The following is a 19,549-nucleotide window of genomic DNA, read 5'->3' as shown; positions in this document are numbered from 1 at the left end:
TGCAGATTGCTGGTAATACATATTGCTGTTTATGGACATAATGTCAAGGCTCCTGACTAATTAGTTGATTTTATTGCATAAAGAGACTAAGAAATGCAGCTCATCCATTGTGACAACTTGCCATGATTGTTTTGAATCTACTTAAACACAAGCTAAATTTTAGAACTGAACATAATGTAAACATGAACTGAACATGAAAATCTGACTATTTACTAACATGGAAACATAAGTAAGCAAACTGTATTTAGTTTTTCTGTGTGATGAAACATCCAATGGAATTTACAGAACAAAAATTAAAGCAAGTAATACATTAATAAGTGAAAAGTCATTTTGAATTTTAATTAAACATAATTACCAATGTGAGCATATATGGCTCTGCTTTTACAGTAAATAATTAATATTTCCACATCATCATGAAAAACACAACATGACATTAGAGTCACATTTTACTTTGCAATATATGAACCAGGTGGATCCTAACCAACATACATAACAATGCTTTTTTCATCATTGATGCACAACTAGTACATTGTTCCAAGTGAAATGAGGTTCTGTGATCTAACCTGCTGCTCCTCCACTGGCTTTGGCCGACTGAACATAGACTTCAAATGAGTCCTAAACTTCACACCAACAAAAGCATAAAGGACAGGGTTCAGACAGCAGTGGAAGAAAGCAACGAGTCGGCAAACATAATACGCATAATCAAGCTGGATGCTCAACTCACAGTCATCAAACGGTGCCACCAAATTGTCAGCCAAAGCCTTCAGAAAGATGACCACGTTGTATGGCACCCAGCCAATGAAGAACACAGCAACAATACAGAAGACCAACTTCACTGCTCTGTTCTTTGTGCGGGATCTTGCTCCTGTGATTCGCCAGAGTATTTGGGTGTAGCAGAAACCCATCACCACAAAAGCGACCAAGAAGAAACTATTCTGTTGGGAGACGGCAATTCTATTCCACATGAGGGTTTGATATTCGCAGCCCACAGAGTGGTAATCCTTGTGGTGGATTGTGGTGAGAGAGCTGTAGAGCAAAGAGGGCATAGCTACTCCAATGCTGATGATCCACATTAGGATAGACAGAAAAATGACAGTGCTGACTTTTGGTGTGCTCAGGTCAGAGAGAGGGTGGACCACAAGTAGATACCTGTAGATGGTCATGACGGTCAAGAAGAGGATGCTGCTGTAAAACCCTGTGTAGAAGACAAAACGCACAATTTTGCATAGAAGCTCTGGAAACACCCATCCTTTGATGTGGTAAATGGCCCAGAAAGGGAGACCAGTGGTGAAGACGAGGTCAGAGATGGCCAGGTTGAGGATGAAAATGTTCGTGAGGGACTTCAGGTTTTCGTACAAAGCCAGAATTACAAGAACAAGGATGTTCCCTGTGAGGCTCAGCAAAATCACAACAGAGAAGAAAATGGGGATGGCGATGGATCCGAATTTGACCAGATCGCCTTTTTCACAGACTTCATCTTCATAGTCATAGTCATAAAAACTGGCATTCGTTGCTGTTGATCTGGGGCCTAGAAAATAAATATAGCATTAGTATACATGTGCATTCGTGTAGGGGGCCTTTTGGCCGTGATTAATCTCAGCTTTGCAATGACAGAGCGACTGAGGGTTGTTTGGCATTGCCAACCATGCACACAGCAGACTGTCCTCTGTAGTTCCCTGATGGTGGAAAAAACTACCGAACACTGTCAGAGCAGCGGCATCTCTCTTTATCCTCAGGAATCTCTTGAAGACTCCTGGGAGTTCTTTCTAACATCCTTAACACATGTTTAATTAGCACTTGCTGTGCTCTCACTGTCTGATTTCCTTGCACTTATTGAATAGATTAGTGCCAAAGTCTTCTTCTTCAGTGCTTTGGATAAAAGTGTCTGTCAAAAAATCAAATGTCAAATTTCTATGGAAATAGTAGGCTATCCTAAAGAAAGAGATAAAACACAGACAAAGCAAAAAAAACCAAAAACCAAAAACAACTTACCTTCTGTTTGATGGGACTGATTTGTTGTTAGATGCATTGCTTCCTCTCTTTCATACAGTAGCCTAGCTAAAGAGAACTCCACAGAGGGTGTTTTTAATTATTTCAGGTTGTGTTTTCGGTTCCTGGTAGGCTACTGACTGATGACGAGGGCCCCACCTCTAGCAAGGTCGAAATTGCAACTGTCTGTCAGCTTACATAACTGGATAGACTGATTCTGAACAGAAATTCAACAAACAGGCTTCTCAACAGACGGATAGATAGATAGATAGATAGATAGATAGATAGATAGATAGATAGAAAAAAGATCGATTGATTGATTGGTTGGTTTATTGATTGATTGATTGATTGATTGATTGATTGATTGATTGATTGATTGATTGATACCAGAGACACTGAAAACTCCTGGCCTCCAACTTAACAAACTAAACATATTGTCATGTAACATGGTTGGCTATGGTGAAGGTCATGTCTTCCATGCTATTATTTGCTTACAATATTACCATGAAATACACAAACCGCCTCACGAATCATAAGAGCCAGATCCGCACAGCTGTGAGGGGAACAAATCCACCACAAAAAACTGGGACACGCAACCTTTGTCATAGATCACATGACACCTCTGTTTACTCTGCTGCGGCAACCAAACTACAGTCGCTTGGTCCCGCCTACCAGCCTCGCAGCCATTGGTCCGAGGGCTACGAGTCGCTCTGTGAGTGGACGAGACCGCGTCAATCACTCAACAAAGACACAACAAGTGTGTCTGCACGCACAAACGTCCTGGGTTGTTATGGGCTTGAATAATACCACTAAAAGTATGTCAAAGTTATTATTTTCTTCTTTTTCTACCTTCAGCTACCTAGAAACATTTAATATTCTCTAAGATGTTTTGCGACGCTGTTGTCACGGTTGTTCCGTGTTCTGTTCAAATATATGTGTCCAGTGGTCAGTAACTTATCAAGGTCTAAACTTAAGAAGACACAAACTGTCGTCTGTTGAAACGTAAACTGACAGGTTGTCTGTTTATTTGTGTTTCGTAGACGTATCAAAAGTATTATTATCACTGTCAGGGCAGATAGTTAGCGTTTTATAACCGTTATTGAGGTTTTCACAACTCCTGGTTAAATAGCATGTTAGCTGTTAGCTTAACCAATCCAACGTCAAACGTAACATGAGACGAAGTTTAACTTTAACCACAGTGTGAATGCTTCTGTGTTTATATGGAGAGTGTCAGCCTACCACTGCCACAGCAAACCCATACTGACACCGTTGTTTTTAGGTGATACCAGGTGATACACAGTCACGGGCCTGTTTGTGAACTGCTTTGTTTACTTCCTCATTTACAAGAGGTTACAGGAGTTAACGCTAACGCCTACATAATATCCTGTGGTATCGGCTATAAACACACTGTGATATAATTTTATGTTTTACTTGTGAAGTGTGGTGACCTCACTCCATGGTAATCTTAGCTGTAATACTTTGGTATTTTATGAACGTAGTGGAAACAGCACTTTACAATTTTACGATTTTGCAGAGGAGATTATGTCTGATACTATTTGCAACATGGGTAATGAAGGTAGATTTCAGTGAAGAATAACTCCTAGGTTTACCTAGGTAGAAGCAGGATATTTAACTTATTGTTCCTACAGTGATACAATTACTTGTCAAAAAACAAATCAAAGAAACCCATCTAACCCTTAAGTAAATCATCAGTTCAGAAACGTTCATCTGTTGCAGTTATGTCAAAATGTACTGATTGAATGTTACAGAAACAAAGATCCATCAAATGGCAGATAGGAATAAAGGGTTACAGTTGAACAATAGGTGGTAGTCAGAAGATCAGAATGTGGAGAGAGACATTTTACATTACACAGGTCATGGAGGTCAAACTGTATGTGACCAATGTACCTCTGGCAGACCGGCTTTCATGTACAAGAGACTTGTGCACTTTCTGCACAGAGCTTGTCAACATAGTTGTCAAAAAACTCTCATCAATGTTTAGCACATTTTAGTGTATAAGTTTGCCCATGCATGAGAGAGTATGTTTGACTATTCATGTGAGTCTTTTGTTCCTGTCTGATTCTGATTCTCTGATTCAGCAGACTGTATGTGACCCTGTGACCCCTGGTTGCCAGGGAGAGAGCGGTGGGGCCATGGCTACTGGGGCTACCGTAGGGGAGAGCCAACTCCAGAGGATTATCCGAGATCTGCATGGTACGCCAGCTTTATGTGTGTGTTTGTGTGTGTGTGTGTGTGTGTGTGTGTGCGCGCGTGTGCTGAATAGACCGGCAACAGGCAGTTGTTGGCTGACATGGTGTGACTGAAGAGCAGAAAAAGAGGAGTCAGGGAGGTTTACCGTGATGTCATGACCTCAGTCTCTTCGTCAAGTCTGAGAGTACAATTTTCAAGCCTGGAACTATTTTACCTCTGATGCTCATCAAATAATTTGGAAAAAACATACATCTGACCTCATGTTTGTCTAGTAAGGGTGTGGTGGAAGCATCTGTCAGCATGCAGCGAGACAGACAGTGCGTGCTAAGGTTGCACCCCTCACGGGTGTCCTTCCAGTTTTTACGATGGATACGAGGCAAGTTTTTGATGTGTGGCTGTGCATGGAGAGGGTGGCACTGGAAAAAAAACAATGAGAAAAGTTGGGGATTTAGGCACCGGAGAGATCAAAGTGCACTGGAAATAGATCAAGAATTTCTACCTATTCCTTTTCCCAGTGGATCTTTCTAATGTAATATTGTTTCCTGTTTTCCTGTTTCCTGTGTCCCTGATGACAGTACTAGAGTATTAACTACATCACCCCTAGATGTTAAAATACATTTTAAATGTTTTTCTAAGGTTAATATTGGTGTTACTTGTTATTTCAGAAGTATTTACTCTTTCTTGAACTCATGTCTGTGAATTTCAGAGGCCGTTGCAGAGCTTGCGAAGGAGTACAGGGAAAGTGGAGAGCCAATCACAGATGACAGTACCAATTTGCACAAATTCTCCTACAAACTTGAGTACCTGCTACAGGTAGGAATCTCAATTCTTCTTTGTGAGTGTGAAAATGTGTTTTCAAGTGAGACAACAGTAGTTTGAAATAAAATAAACAATATAAATGAAAAATAGAAAAAATAAATGTGAGTGCTGTCCTGGGTAAGAATGAGGTCAGTAAACCACTCAGGTGCTTTTCGAGGACAAAGGATGAGTAGGATCAAAGATTTAAAAAAAAAACAGCATGGAGACTGTCCTGGTACAGGTAAGTTGTCAAAAAAATATACAGGCAGTCCAAAACTGAAAGGTCCGAGGCACTCTGGGATGTAGTAAAAGTCCTTTATTACTTATTATAAATGCTCTCAAAATAGAGTCTAGCATCATCAGTTATTTTGTCATTTGATTATTACACATTTTTGAGATGCTTGATAAAAGACATTTTAAGAGGAAACTCAAAATTCTTGCTTTTCTTAAAATGTTATCCCTAAAGAGTATCTCCTGCCTCAAATAAGAATCCATAAGTAACCACATGTGTCTTTCTCTCAGTTTGACCAGAAGGAGAAAACCACGTTTCTCGGTACAAAGAAGGACTACTGGGATTACTTCACTGACTGTCTGGCTAAAATAAAAGGGGCCAATGATGGGATCCGCTTTGTCAAATCCATCACTGAAGTATGAAGATTCTTGTTGCATTAATTTTAGATAACCACCAAACCACCAGAAAGTAGAAAGAATCTATTTCCTCTATTATGTATTTCCTCCTTCAAAAAGACACAGAACTTTTTTTATGATAATTTTCTTTCTCATTTTGTTATTGTAGAGACACAACACAAAGTACTGCTTTTTAAAACACTTAAAACACAAGAAATTACTTCTAAATCCTGGTACTGATGTGTTGCATCCTTGTATTTGATTTGAATATTTAGTGATTGATTGGATGTGTTCAGCATCACTTTATGAACATTTCTGTTGTAGTTTAGGTTGAATGTGTCATTTGTTTGTTCCAACAATTAAGCAGTAAATAATCAAATAATTAGTTAGGGTTTACATGATTTTTTTGTGTCTGGAATATCTCTGGAGTGTGACTGTGATGTAAACACTGTCTAAAAACAATGTATAAAACAACATCTTCCTCTGCTTTGATAGCTGAAGACATCTCTAGGGAAGGGAAGAGCATTTATTCGCTACTCCCTTGTACATCAGCGACTGGCTGACACACTACAGCAGTGCCTGATGAACCAGAGAGTCACCAGGTAAAACGGTCACAGACTAATGAAGTCAGTGGTGAAATATAAACAGTGGTTTAAATATTAAGAAGCATTACATTTGCAATGATTTACCAGAAGTCAAAACAGGTGTGTTGTAGATACGCCTTGGACTGCATGGAGAAGAATCTTAACTTAAAAGGGGTCATTACTGTTATTTGATGTCAAAGGTTATTTCCATATTACTGACAAATTTCTAAACCTTTTGTTTGAGTAACCAGTTCCCCCCTTTGAGCTGAAGGGGTCAATGGTCAGTGTGTGAGACTGAACTTCTCCCTAATTGTTCCACTACAGTACATGTATGTGTTAATTTGACCACATCCTCTTCTCCTTTCCCACAGTGACTGGTACTATGTAAGAAGCCCCTTCCTGAAGCCCCACCTCAGTGTTGATATCATCAACCACCTGTATGAACTCAATGAGGTCCAGTTTGATGTGGCCTCCAGAGGACATGATCTTGATGCCTCCTGGCCCACTTTTGCGAGGTAATCAATGTGAGAAATCTCGAAAAAAACATATAGAGCGAATGAAAACTATGATTAAATGGATAGTTCACCCAAAATTCAAATTTCACTCATTATCAATATCTACTCACCCTCATGTCGACTATGAGCTGTGAGAGTCCTCGCCTTCTCTGAGTTACGGGGGGGTCCGTGCAGCAGTATTTGTCCATATAATGGTTGTGAATGGATACCACTTTTCGTCGTCCAAAAAGACACACCAAAAAACATCCAAATACCTCCATACTGCTCGTCTGTAATGTCCCTCTTGTACTGAAGCTCCGACATGAGAAATTGTTCCGCCGGTCAGTGCAAATCACGCGAGATTTGCACAGACACAGGCAGTGCAGTGAACTGAGACACTGGGAGCTACAAACAAGCTTAAAACATATACTTATTTAATATTTTTCGGAACAATTTCTCATGTCGGGGCTTCAATACAAGAGGGACATTACAGACAAGCAGTATGGAGGTATTTGGATGTTTTTTGGTGTGTCTTTTTGGACGAAGAAAAGTGGTATCCATTCACTAACATTATATGGACAAATACTGCTGCGCGGACGCCCCCGTAACTCAGAGAAGGCACGGAGGACTCTGAAAATTCTCACAGCTCTTAGTTGACATGAGGGTGAGTAAATAATGAGTTTGATAATGAGTGAGAAATTTGAATTTTGGGTGAACTATACCTTTAAGTCTTGCAGATATCTAAATCATTAATACCTGGTTAAAGAAGAACTGTTTTGTATAGCCTTTGTTTTGTACTGGCTCTGGGTTTAGTCAGGATGTGATATATACCAGTGTTTTCAGTGTCGCTTTTCTTTTTTTTAATCAACAGGCGAACACTGGGAAGTGCAAACTCACCCGGCCACATGTGGAAACCACCCAGTCGCAGTTCCAGCATTAACAGCCTTGCCAGTACCTACTCTCAGGTAACTGACCTGTGTTTCTAAAGATGTCCTTTCATTTCACCATGATTTGAAAATTACTATTACATAATATTCTTTCCTTCCTTCCCTTCCTCTGGTTGCTCTTACAACTGTCTAGCAAGCACCTGAGTTCCCCGGTAGCCCTGACTATGGACAGAGTCTGCTGAATGACCTTAATGAGTCCCTGCCTGCCTGCACTGAAGATGCCAGCACAGTTGAAGACCTTCGTCTAGAGCTGGATCAGTCAGAGTTGAAGCAGCGGGAACTCCATGATAAGGTGCAGCAGTTAGGCGAGGAGGCTTCTGAGCTCAGGCGTGTAGTGGTGGAGCTCCAGAGGCAGCTGGATGTGTCCCTTGCTGCCCAGGAGGAGCAGCGGGGCTTGCAAGGAGAACTCAAGGCTTTTCAGGGGAGAGAAGCAGCCATGTCCGGAGAGCTGGAAGCAATCAAAACAAGGGAAAAAGCCACAGAGGCTGAGCACCACCTGCTCCAAGACAAGTTGTTTGCTGCCGAGGGGAAGAACATAGAACTCATGGCCAAGTTGGATGGGGTTCTGAGTGAGAAGGGGCAGCAGGCAGCCAGCTACTTTGATTCTGCACAAAAGATACATGAGTTGTTGGACAGGTTGAAAGAAGCAGAAAAAGGGAAGATTGAAGCTGTGGCGGAGGCAGAAGACAAGAAGAGGCAGGCAGAAAGGCTGGAAGAAGACCTGAGGGTCAAAGGGGCAGCTGCAAAGGACAGTGAAGCAAAAGTTGGAGCATTAGTGACATCTCTGTCTGAGGAGAAAGCCAAGTTGGAGGTGAAGGTGGAAGAGCAGTGTAGTGCCCTTGACAAGCTGCAGGGAGCCTTGTCATTGAGAGAGAAGGAAGCAAACAATCTACAAAGGCAGCTGCAGGACCTCCAAAGATGTCTAGAAGAGAATGAGAAAGAGATGCAGGTGGTGAAGAGGATGGCGCAAGAAGATAAAGACGAAATGCAAAAGAACATTAGTGGCTTGAGGGAAACTTTAGAAGCAGAAGTTAAAACACTTAAAGAGCAAGTGGAAAAGAAAGAGACAGAGTTAACCTCCAATTGTGAGACACTACAGCAACTAGAAACCAAGAACCAAAGCCTGAACACAGAAAGGGAAAAACTGACATCAAGACTGTCTGAGCTGGAGGGTAACGTCAAAGAACACACAACAAAGATAGAAGACTACAAGACACAGTGTGCCAACTTGATGGAACTGAATGAGAAGCTGCTGGTGACTGTGAAGAGAAACGAGGAGTTGAAGAAGGAGATGGCAGACAACAGAGCAGTGCTTGAAGCTGAATTAGCATCTCTAAGGGCCTCTGAGAAACAGCTTCGAGGCCAGCTGGATGACACCAAGGTGACGGTGGATGAGAAAGAGAAGCGGTTGCGTGAGGAGAACCGCAAGCTGGATGAAGGTCTGCAGCGGGCCACCATGGCTGCAAAACTCTCAGACACCACGTCGAAGCGGCTCGAGCAGGAGAACCAGAGTCTGAGAGACGAGCAAGATACCGTGAAGGCAGCTCTTAGCCGCATGCAGGCAGACCTGAAGAGCGTTCACGGGCAGATCGGAGAGTTGGAGAAGAATTTAGGAGCTTCACGTAAGAATGAAGCCAGTCTTCAAGAGCAGCTCCAAAGCAAAGAGGCCCAGCTAGAGAGTAAAGAGAATAAGCTTGATGAGCTGCAGTCCAAGTTAAAAGCTCTGGAGGCCAGGGAGAAGGAACTTGAGACCGCCAAAGCTGATGCAGAAGCGACCTGTGCAAGACAGACAGAAGTGATCGAAAGGGTGACCTCTGAGAAGCAGACGATGGAGAAATCTCAGCTGGAGAGGAGCGCTGTCCAAGTAAAGGAGAACCAAGAAGTGACAGGCAAACTGGCTGTGGTTGAGGGCCAGTTGGAGGTGAACATGAAAGAAGTGTCCAGGCTCCAGGCAGAGATTCTGGACCTCAGGGTGCAGGTGCAGAGGTCTGGGGAGGAAAAGCTGAAATCTCAAGCACAACTCGAGGTGACACAAGCCCAAAGAGATGAGCTCAGGACTCTGACTGAGCAGCTTAAAGCTCAGACAGAGGAACTAAACCAGAAGCACATAGCAGACCTGATGGAGTGCAAAAAGAAAGAAGAGGCTCTTATTGAACAGCGTGACAGTGAAGTAGCTGCCCATGCGGAGCTGGCTATCTCTGCAGCTGCCATTCGAGAAGAGCTGTCCACACTCAAAGCAGAAAACGACAGGCTGGTCCTAGAAAACAATGAGACACGTGAGGGTCTGCACAGGGCCAACACCGAGATGGCAGAGCTGGGAATGACCATCTGTAAACTGAGTGCAGAGAAAGAAGAGGCCAGAGAGCACTGGGCAGGCGACACTGCCAGGATTGAAGAGCTGGAGAAAGTGGTGGAGCACCTCGAAGACTGCATGACAGAACTACGACTGGAGAATAACAAACTAAAAGAGGAGCTGACACAGAAGCAGGCACTTCCAGGGACTATCACAGAGCTCCAGGAGCAGCTGCAAAAAGCCAAGACCCAAGTGCAGAGCATCAAGGACTCCAGCAGAGAGGAGATGGATGCTGTCAAGTTCCAGATCAGCTCTGAAAACATGAATCATCAGACCCAGATGAAGGCGAGTCAGGCAGCCAAATTAAGATTTGCAGAAATTTTAATTATGCCTTTTATTACAGTCATTTCAAATAATTTCTATTCTCTATTACCTTTTACAATAGTTTATTAGATCCAGATATGCACACCAATGGTAGCATCCTAGCTTTTGCTAATGGCAATTTTGATCTACTGTATGTCCTGTCAGCTCAGTATCACAATAACTACAGGATTGGAAAGCCATGAAGTATGGTACAAATGTTTATATCTTCTTTTCCATTCTCTCATTTTACTATGTTATTATCCCATTTCAGAATGTGAATGAACAGCTGGACAAGGTGAAAGCCCAGCTGCAGGAGGAGCTGAAGAACGTTTCCAGCTTGCAGGCCAGAGTGTCTGAGCTAGAGGTGTGTGTGTCTTTCATAGTTCATAGTTATGGCATAATTCATAGTTATATCATAAGGACACACATGGTGGTGTAAGAATGGGTTATTTGGTCTCTGGAGTGTACTGTACATAAAAATACATTGCCTGTGATGTTCTCACTTTTTCAAGACTATAGGAAACCATATATGATTAAGGGAAGACTGTGGATAGGTAGCTGTCAGTAGTGCAATATTGTAAACAAAACATAACCTGAAACAGACCCTAACACCTTCATTGTTATTTGCAGGAAACAAGTAGGAAACTACTTACTACATGCAACATAACGACCAGTTGATTAGTTGATGATGATTGCATGAGACTCTTTGATTGCTTGAACAGTTGTCTTTTATGGTGGAATATATTAGATTCCCATTACAGGTATAGATGCAATATAGGTTTAAAATCACCAATAGAATTAATAGCTTCAGGAAATTGCTTTGATCATTCATATGCCCTCCAGCGTTTGACATATTTAGATGATTATAATATGATTATAATATGATTTCTACAAATGTTGTTTTTTTTTATTTGAGTGAGGAGATTGACTGGGACTTTCTGTTTGATATTAGTGAATAGCGTGTTTCTGTATGCTGTCTGTTGAAAGATGCATATGAAACATTATGTATTACTCTAAAAAGGAAGGCTCTTCATCAAGAAATACATATTACCTCTGAAATTAGAATTTTGTTGGACCACTTGAGATACTGATTTTACATCACCATTGGCGTTCAACAGTAACTTTCAGAACAGAAGCAAATGAAATTCAAGTGTCAAATTGACAGACGCTGACAGATATTTTTGTGCATGCTTGAAGGCTGTGAATGAGCAGTACTTGCAGCTAACTGGCGAGAAGGATGCTCACATCACAAAGACCGAAGCAACCCTCCGCGAGAGTGAAAGCGAGATACAGCAATTTAAAGATGCAGCAAGCAGGTGCGTTCATGACCACTCACACATTTCAACAATATCTTATGGGAAAAAAAAGGACAGATACTCATGGTCTATTCTCTTCAGTGCTGAAGCAGCGCACCTGGCTGTGCAAAATATGTGTGAGGAACTGAAGCAGAAACTTGACACAACGGAGTCTGACAAGCAAAACCAGTGCCTGAGGATGACTGCAGAGATCGATGACCTCAACAGAACCAAGACCAACCTTGAAGAGCGGCTCATTGAGCTTATCCGGTAAGGTTTGGCTCTGCCGTCAGCCACACTGAGGCAGTCAGTGCAACAGGCGAAGGGATTCTTAATGAAGAACAGGGTTTAAGTTCATGTTTTCTTTGTTTGTCAATGTTTGGTTGTTGCTTGCTTTTTTGAATTGATTCTTCCCGCAAGAGCAAGAGTTCTCTGATGTTGTTACTCTATTGGAAAACGAGGTCTGAGGAGCAGGAAGAGGGGAAAAAGGCTTATGTGAATGCTGCATAGTAGACTAAGAACAGGTCTGAATGAAAGACTTCGACAAAAAAGAGAGCAGGAAAAGTAACGCGGCGAGCCCAACACCTGTGCTACAGAGACAAGACGGAAGAGAATGACACCTTTCATGTTACATTCTTCACTGGATTCAGCCAGCACTGTTTCCTCCTTGGTTCACAAAGCTTTCATACTCTGTAAGGGATGAAACACAAATACAATTCAGTCAACTCCCTCGGGAGGTTCCCACATCATTTCAGTCTTTTGTGCTCTTGTACAGTGTGTGCTTTCATAGTTTTTCTCAGCTGTCTTGTTTGGGGAAAATGAGGCTAATTTTCAACAGGGTGAAGAGTATAACATCAAAGTCAGTATATGGTATACTATATATTTGAGTATATACAAACTCACAGTCCAGGACAAGTGGGTGGATCCTGATGATGGAAATATATACACAGATAATCATATCAGATATCATGAGCAGTTTCTTTATAGTTATTATAGCTCCCTTCTATGTAGTAGCTGCTATGAAATACTGAGCACAAGTGTTTTCACAGTTCAACACAGTTATAACAGCCAGCAATAAAGCTGAATTCATTCAAGCGAAAACTATACAGATTGCACAGAACAGTATTAAACTTCCATGCTTATGCTTTTGTTAATTCCTTTAGGGACAAAGATGCTCTGTGGCAGAAGTCAGATGCTCTGGAATTTGAGCAGAAACTGCGAGCAGAGGAGCGCTGGTGGTTGGTGGATAAAGAAGCCACTCACTGTCTTGACTGCCAGGGCCAGTTCACCTGGTGGCTGCGCCGACATCACTGCAGGTGGGTTTTCAATTGGCATTGGAGCCTTACTGTACTGTCTGTCTTTTACAAGTCCATAAATACTATAGTACTCTACTTTGATTTTCAAACTATTTCAGACAAGCATTACTTGTGCACACTCAACATTCAAGGAGTATGTTGTTGTGACAAAAGAGCATATGCGATGTTAACATTATATTTTCTAGGCTCTGTGGTCGCATCTTCTGCTACTACTGCAGCAACAACTTTGTGATGACGAAGCACAGTGGGAAGAAGGAGCGCTGCTGCAGGGACTGTTACACCCAAAGCAGTGCAGTGGTGGAGAGGTTCACAGAGGCAGAGCTGAGTCCTTCAGATATCCAGCCTCCTCCACCTGTAATGGGACCTCAACCACCTCCTGCACCAGCCCCATACAAACCCACTCCCAGGGTGACAGGTGAGAGGCACAAGCGGAAAAACAACACATAACCAAACGCTATAAGCTAAATCAACCATCTGGCACAAGAGGTTATCACTGTAGTTTTTTAAGCCTCAATCATTTTTTCTTGTATGTTATCAGGAAAGCAGAAGTGAAAAGACCATCTTTGTCAGATTGAGGAACAGGGACAGAAACTACAAACTTTTTATGCAGTACACAAAAAGGGAAGAGGTTGACATTTCATTCAGAGGAAGAAGCTGCATACACACCTGTCACAGCTGTGTGGCTTCTGTTTACACCTTGAGAGTGTGGGTGTGTGTGTCACAACCACATCAGATACAGATTAAATTTTACAGTGCAGTGCAGTGTGTGATGAGTACTTTTGAAATAATGTAGTGGTAACTACTGAGTACCAAACTGTCTGAACATCACCATGTTGAAGAGTGGACATTTAGTGCTGTAAGTTTATATATACACACACACACACACACACAAACAAACATACAGTACTTGGTACTTTCCACAATGCTTATGAGAATAAGATGGTTGTAGATGTTTTCTGTACCGTGTTTCAGTCATGCAATCAGTTACACCCATCGATTCTTCCCAGTCTCTGACCCCAGCAACCGATCTGAGGATGGAGCTTTCGATATCATCACAGAAGAGGAAGTGAACGGTGTCTACGACAGTGACACCACCTCTCAGACAACAGGAGGCTCCATGGAGGGGGAACAGGACCGTCGACCTCCGGGAGCACTAGATATGTGAGTGAAGCACATATCCCAGAGAACTGAAGGATAAACACATTTTTGTCATATTTTTGCAAATATCAAATTCAAACTAAGTCTAAATTATAAGCAATTTGTATTGATGAATGCCAGTGCGTCCTGGTATGTGACTAAATTCCTTGGACCCATTAGGTGAATCCAGAGAGGTCATACAAGTGTTAAACTATCACGTTGATATCAGGCCTTTGTGGTCAAGCATTTGCACCAAGAAAAGTGTCAACCACCTAAAGCACAATCATCAGAGGACGTCATAAGAAGAAAACATACATTCTGCACTGTATATATTGCTTGATGATTAATATTCAAATAGGAATTGGGTTTATGAGTAGTGCATAAATGTATAAAGTATATTATGTATAAAGGTGTTTGTCTGGATTGCCCTGTTGTTTTCACTTCAGACTTAATTTGAATAGGACTTTTCATCCAAAGAAAGTAACACTATATTCCTTACAGAACAAAAGCAATAAAAAAAAAAGTCCCCATCCATGCACAGAGCAATAAATGACAATGTTATCAAGAAAAAACAAAAAAACAATAACAACAGGAAACAAAGATATTATTAATATAATATATATATAATATAATTTTACAAAGATAAATTATTAAGATAAAATAATAGAATGTTAAACGAGAGACGATGTGTGAAGAAAACCAGAAACAAAAAGTAGGTTTTATTAGAAAAATAAACCGGTAAATGAAAATCACAGGTCATGCCACTAAAACAGCTGAAAATATGAAGATTTATTAACTAGAAATTCAAGTAAAAGCCACAGAGTTTGTCCTGAGGTCTTGAGTTTGTCTTTAAAATCCTCAGCGCTCTCAAAGTTTGGAGGTAACTGCCCGCTACGTTTCATTTGATTGCAGAAAATTAGATGCAGTTTGAGTTGTTTGTTTCCTTTGTGTCAACCCTCCCTCATATTCACAGTGCACCTCAAGCTTCAGAGGGTCCTGTCAGATGTCTTTGCCTTCAGCAGGTGGTAAATTGCAATTAGGGATTTAAATGTTTTTGTTTTTTTACTGATGAACTTACTAAAAACAGCACCGCAGAACTCCTTCATGGGCTTTGTTACATCCGTGCAGAAATATATGATTTGTGAAAAGCAGGTTTCCTAGACTGTCGTCTTGTAGAACGTACAAAGATGTAGCTCAGTGAGGAAACTGAGATAGTGATTAATTGAAATTAAGTGAATGGGGCCAAACTTTTTCAAACTTGCTCGTGTTGTCAATTAAAATGCATGGGTGGTAATCACTGGGTAAACTTCTTCATCCGTTTCAAACACACAGTCCTGACTCTGAAGTATTCATGTCCTCATTTCCCCAACGATATCATCAGAGGAGTGTCTCCTGATAAGTATGTTAATCAGATGGCTGCGTGGTCTCTGCAGATCACTGAAATGTTTGGAGTGCTGTTCTGTGTGGGCTACACCAGGACACTCGGCTTTTTTAAGATGCACTGCTCTCTGATGGTGAAGACAGAGTTTTGTTCAGAGTCATTACATCATTGTGGCCAATTAAGATTCTCATAACTTGAAAATAAGATGCTTCTTGTATTGATTTTTGCAGCGGCACAGGAGATGTGACCCCTGATGACCCTGAGGAGCATGTCCCCACCGTTCAGGATTCAGAGATCAACCTTCTCAAATCAGGAGAGGTCACGTGAGTGTTTACTTCGATATATTTCTCACATGTGCTATTTTTAACTCACCTTGGTGTTTGTTGAATTAATGCCACTTTAATGCATCTTACAGTGTATTGTATTTTCATTCTAGGATGGCTGTTCCCCTCAGCATTGATGATATCTCCCAGTTTGGCGACGGTTCCAGGGAACTCTTCATCAAGTCCAGCTGTTATAGCGTGATAACCGTTGCTATGGGCGACTGTGGGCCAACCATCAGCTGGATGTTTTCCTCTGAGCCTAAAAGCATCTCCTTCAGCGTGGTTTACCGGGAGTCCATGGACACTCAGGTGGAGCAAGCAAAGGTAGATGCTTCAGTGTGTCTGTTTTTACGTTTACACGGTAAGAACTACTGCCAACCCTCTTTAACTTGACGGGGCTAGTTGGAGTAAACAGTATGGAGGCATGTGGGGAAACCTTGACCTCATTAGCTTCTAGTACATCTGCTGCCAGAAGAGACCAGGGAGGTGAATACCAAAGGTAATGTTACGTCATTTCAAATTAAAGGTTGCAAACAAGGTTGAAGGAAAGGCTTTTTACTGGTTGGAAATTGCTGTGATAGAAGATGACTCAAAAGCCATAATAAGGAGTTATCACCAACACTGGCTTTAATGGGCGGCCCCTACTGTGGACTGTGGAAAAACACTGCAGGTTGGCAGCCTTGCTCAGCAGGGTGAGGTTCACAGCCTGCACTTAAAATGTCAGGGTATTTAAACATGTTTTGATCTTTTGATTCCCATGCCCTCTCTCCTCTGATATTATCTCCTTTTTGTGTGGACATCGTATTATACTTCTGATGGTTTTATGTGACGATTATATTTCATATGATGATTTTATACTTGATGCCTGAAGGTAAAGGGGTTATGTAAGGTAACATAAATGCCATACAAAATAAAAAAAGAATTAGAGATGATATTTTAGATGAAACAGTCAGGTGATTTATCAGACAACCTCTGGAAAATTCTTGACTGTTCTGAGTTTCATTTCAGACCAATGTCCCTGCTCTGCTCTCAGGTCCTGATTCCGCTGACCCGCTGCAATTCCCATAAAGAGACAATTCAGGGCCAGCTGAAAGTCCGTCACCCCGGCCTCTACACACTCATCTTTGACAACTCATTCTCACGGTACGAAGCCCTGACACAGTATAGTCTCTTTCTACTGATTTTTCTCTCAGAGCGAGAGAAGCTTGTGATAACTGAGATATTTAAACTGTCATTTTCTTGATCATCACTGCCACTAGTGGACATTTGTGTGTGTGTGTGCCTGCATGGGTGCATGCATTTGTCCTTTAACCCAGCTCTCTGTTGTGGCTCAGCTTCCCATAATTGGATTGCACTCCTTTGATCAGAAACCCTCTTCCAACAGGTTTATCTCCAAGAAAGTCTTCTACCACCTGACCATGGAGAAACCCGTAATCTATGACGGTAGTGACTTTCCCTGAAGAGAGATAACACAGAGGCACTCTGTGATGTCACTCTGGCTTCAGAGAGACTGCAGATGAAGGCAATTCATTGACTGTTTTTAATTGATTTGAATTTTACCCCAAACACGTTTTTACCCAAGTATTTTGTGTTTTCAGAAATGTTTCTGTATTATTTAACTCTGTGGTTTTTATGTTTTGAGGTGTGCTCATGTTTTAACTGTAGCAAAAGTGAAGAGTGGTCAACAAAATCAAAGAGGTTTTACCAAGACAAAACTTTATGCAATGTATCATATATATTTTTAAAAAAATATACCAAGTAAAGTATGTACCTCTATTTTAGCTAGATTTAAATTAATGAGTGGTTCATTTAAAGAAATTGTGTAATTTTGTTGTTTCTTGCTGTCATTTTTTGTTGATCCTTTGGTTTGGCCTCTCTTTTCCCAATGCTGTCACTTTAGGGGATGCAGATCACTGCAGGTAACACTAGCAATATGAAATTTGATATTAGACTGTTTTCAAATATCAAATGTTTATCTCCAAAAGTTGTCAAAGAAGACCCAGAAAGATTTGCATTTTCTTTTTAACACTTGGCCAGTTTAAAATGTTTCAGCTTTTGTGTAATCCTTACGTTAAAATTGACAGAGAATGAAGAAGAAGAAGTGCAGCGAAGTAGTTTGTTGGTTGGTTATTAATTGAATTGTCTGAACATATTTGCACTGTGCCAGTGCAGGAAAGAAACAACGAATTAACCAATATCTGGCCTGGAAAAATATAGTCTTTGCTTATGCACTTTGTGCAAACCTCAGGAGTGGGACAAAAAACTGTCCTTCACTGGTAGCATGTCCTAAATTATTCTTTTTGGAAAACAAAAAAACAAAAAACAAACAAACAAAAAATTACAGAAGAAAAACTGCCGTCTTACTTCCTGCGTCAGGATACCTGCACACCAGCTTTTTCCATCCAGTTCATAGGACCCAATGAAGCAGTGTGCCTGTACTTAATGTCACCTAATGAGCTTCTGTACTTTAAAGTGCCTATTAACTCTAATTGTCAGGAATTAGTTTTCATTTGTAGCTGTATATTTTTTCCTGAACAGGATTCATGGCATGATTTAGCACTAATCTGTAGAAACTTAATTTCATAGACATTTAAAAATACAATCTAAAATGCACAAGTCTATTTCAGTTACATTAAGTTGAAATGATTTATCTCCTTTATCTCCTTTTCATTTTAAAAACACTGTAATCATTTTGTCACATGCTTAGGTAACGCTCCTGCTTCTCTTACCCTCAGTGATGAAATGGGTTGGAATATTTTTTGCGGTTTATTGCTTTTTCTTTTTGTTTTTTGTTTTTTATCTCAAAGCAATAAGAAAACAAAAACCAAGCTTCATCACCTTTGGACACGACCTTCTCGTTAATGAAGCAAGGGCTTATCTCTATGCTGCTTTTGTGGAGATCTGTTTGTTCCACAGTCAGATCTCTTATATTTGTGATGGGTGTAATTTGATGCAATTTGTATGCAAAGCCTCATATTTTCTCTACAGAGCTGCACTTTGTGATAATTATTTTATACATTGTTAAAAACAATATAAATCCTGTTAAGTTTACATGATCTTTGTCAAAGAATTCACACAGGGATAGATTTTTCTACTTGCTCTTTTTGAACGAATATTTCTAGTGGAATAAAATGTGCGCAGATTATCACTATGAGTACACAGTGTAATAGACAAGTCAAACACCCAGTAAACATGAATAAAATGAGAGAGTGATGATGCCTCTGACATCCACTAACATGACTGCGTTTGAATTTGTGTCTGACAACTCAGAATGTCAGAAAAAGATCAGCACATTATGTCTGTGTTTCACCTCGCTGACATCAACAAAGATGTCAACACAAAGACACAGCACACAAGCTGTTGTGTTTCCCTACTTAAACCTCTTTTCTAAATTTACACCCAAAGGGGTGGAGGGTTGTTATTGCTTTATGATTTTGATAGTACACAAGGACAAAAACAACAACATAAATAGTTAATAGCAGCTGATAACAAATATGGGGAATAAAAGCTGTAGAAGTGTATGTATTATTCCATAAGTCGTCAGTTTAAAACAAAAAGTCCTGTGCTGAATCTGCTGCTCTGTTATGATTTGGTGGCATATGAGTCCCTTCATGTAACACAAGTTTAGATGTTGTGTTCATGTCAACACAAGTTTAAATGTTGCGTGTGTATTTGGCGACACAGGGAGGCAGAGGGATGCATTTGTTAAAAATCGTTACACCATACACAGTACTATGGTGCACACACAAACGTCCACTCAGCCGTAAAGCGTACAGGTTAAAGTGAGAGTT

At 40.9% G+C, this 19,549-nt stretch overlaps 2 protein-coding genes across 3 annotated transcripts; one reads left to right on the top strand and one right to left on the bottom strand.

The window, feature by feature from the left end:
• Positions 1-521: 521 nt before the first annotated feature.
• Positions 522-2,029, bottom strand: xcr1a.1 (chemokine (C motif) receptor 1a, duplicate 1; the record flags this gene model as incomplete). The annotated part of the gene is made up of 2 exons (XM_083970107.1): positions 522-1,528; positions 1,993-2,029. The coding sequence occupies 2 exons, from the start codon at positions 2,027-2,029 to the stop codon at positions 522-524; spliced, it is 1,044 nt and encodes a 347-aa protein (XP_083826233.1).
• Positions 2,030-2,733: 704 nt separating this feature from the next.
• fyco1a (FYVE and coiled-coil domain autophagy adaptor 1a) lies at positions 2,734-18,978 on the top strand. 2 transcript variants are annotated; one of them, XM_083969468.1, is made up of 18 exons: positions 2,734-2,804; positions 4,089-4,203; positions 4,907-5,013; positions 5,521-5,646; positions 6,121-6,227; positions 6,581-6,724; positions 7,575-7,668; positions 7,784-10,288; positions 10,578-10,670; positions 11,504-11,622; positions 11,704-11,871; positions 12,765-12,917; positions 13,103-13,332; positions 13,925-14,078; positions 15,666-15,758; positions 15,872-16,082; positions 16,792-16,901; positions 17,143-18,978. In XM_083969468.1, the coding sequence occupies exons 2-18, from the start codon at positions 4,143-4,145 to the stop codon at positions 17,216-17,218; spliced, it is 4,551 nt and encodes a 1,516-aa protein (XP_083825594.1). In that variant the 5' UTR covers positions 2,734-2,804; positions 4,089-4,142; the 3' UTR covers positions 17,219-18,978. The 2 variants fall into 2 exon arrangements, with proteins under 2 accessions (XP_083825594.1, XP_083825593.1); XM_083969467.1 differs by having other exon boundaries at positions 2,735-2,804; positions 4,092-4,203.
• Positions 18,979-19,549: the final 571 nt, after the last annotated feature.

The sequence above is a fragment of the Trachurus trachurus genome, assembly GCF_905171665.1.
Source record: "Trachurus trachurus genome assembly, chromosome: 4".
Lineage (NCBI taxonomy): Eukaryota > Metazoa > Chordata > Actinopteri > Carangiformes > Carangidae > Trachurus > Trachurus trachurus.
This window is presented reverse-complemented; position numbering and strand designations above follow the sequence as displayed.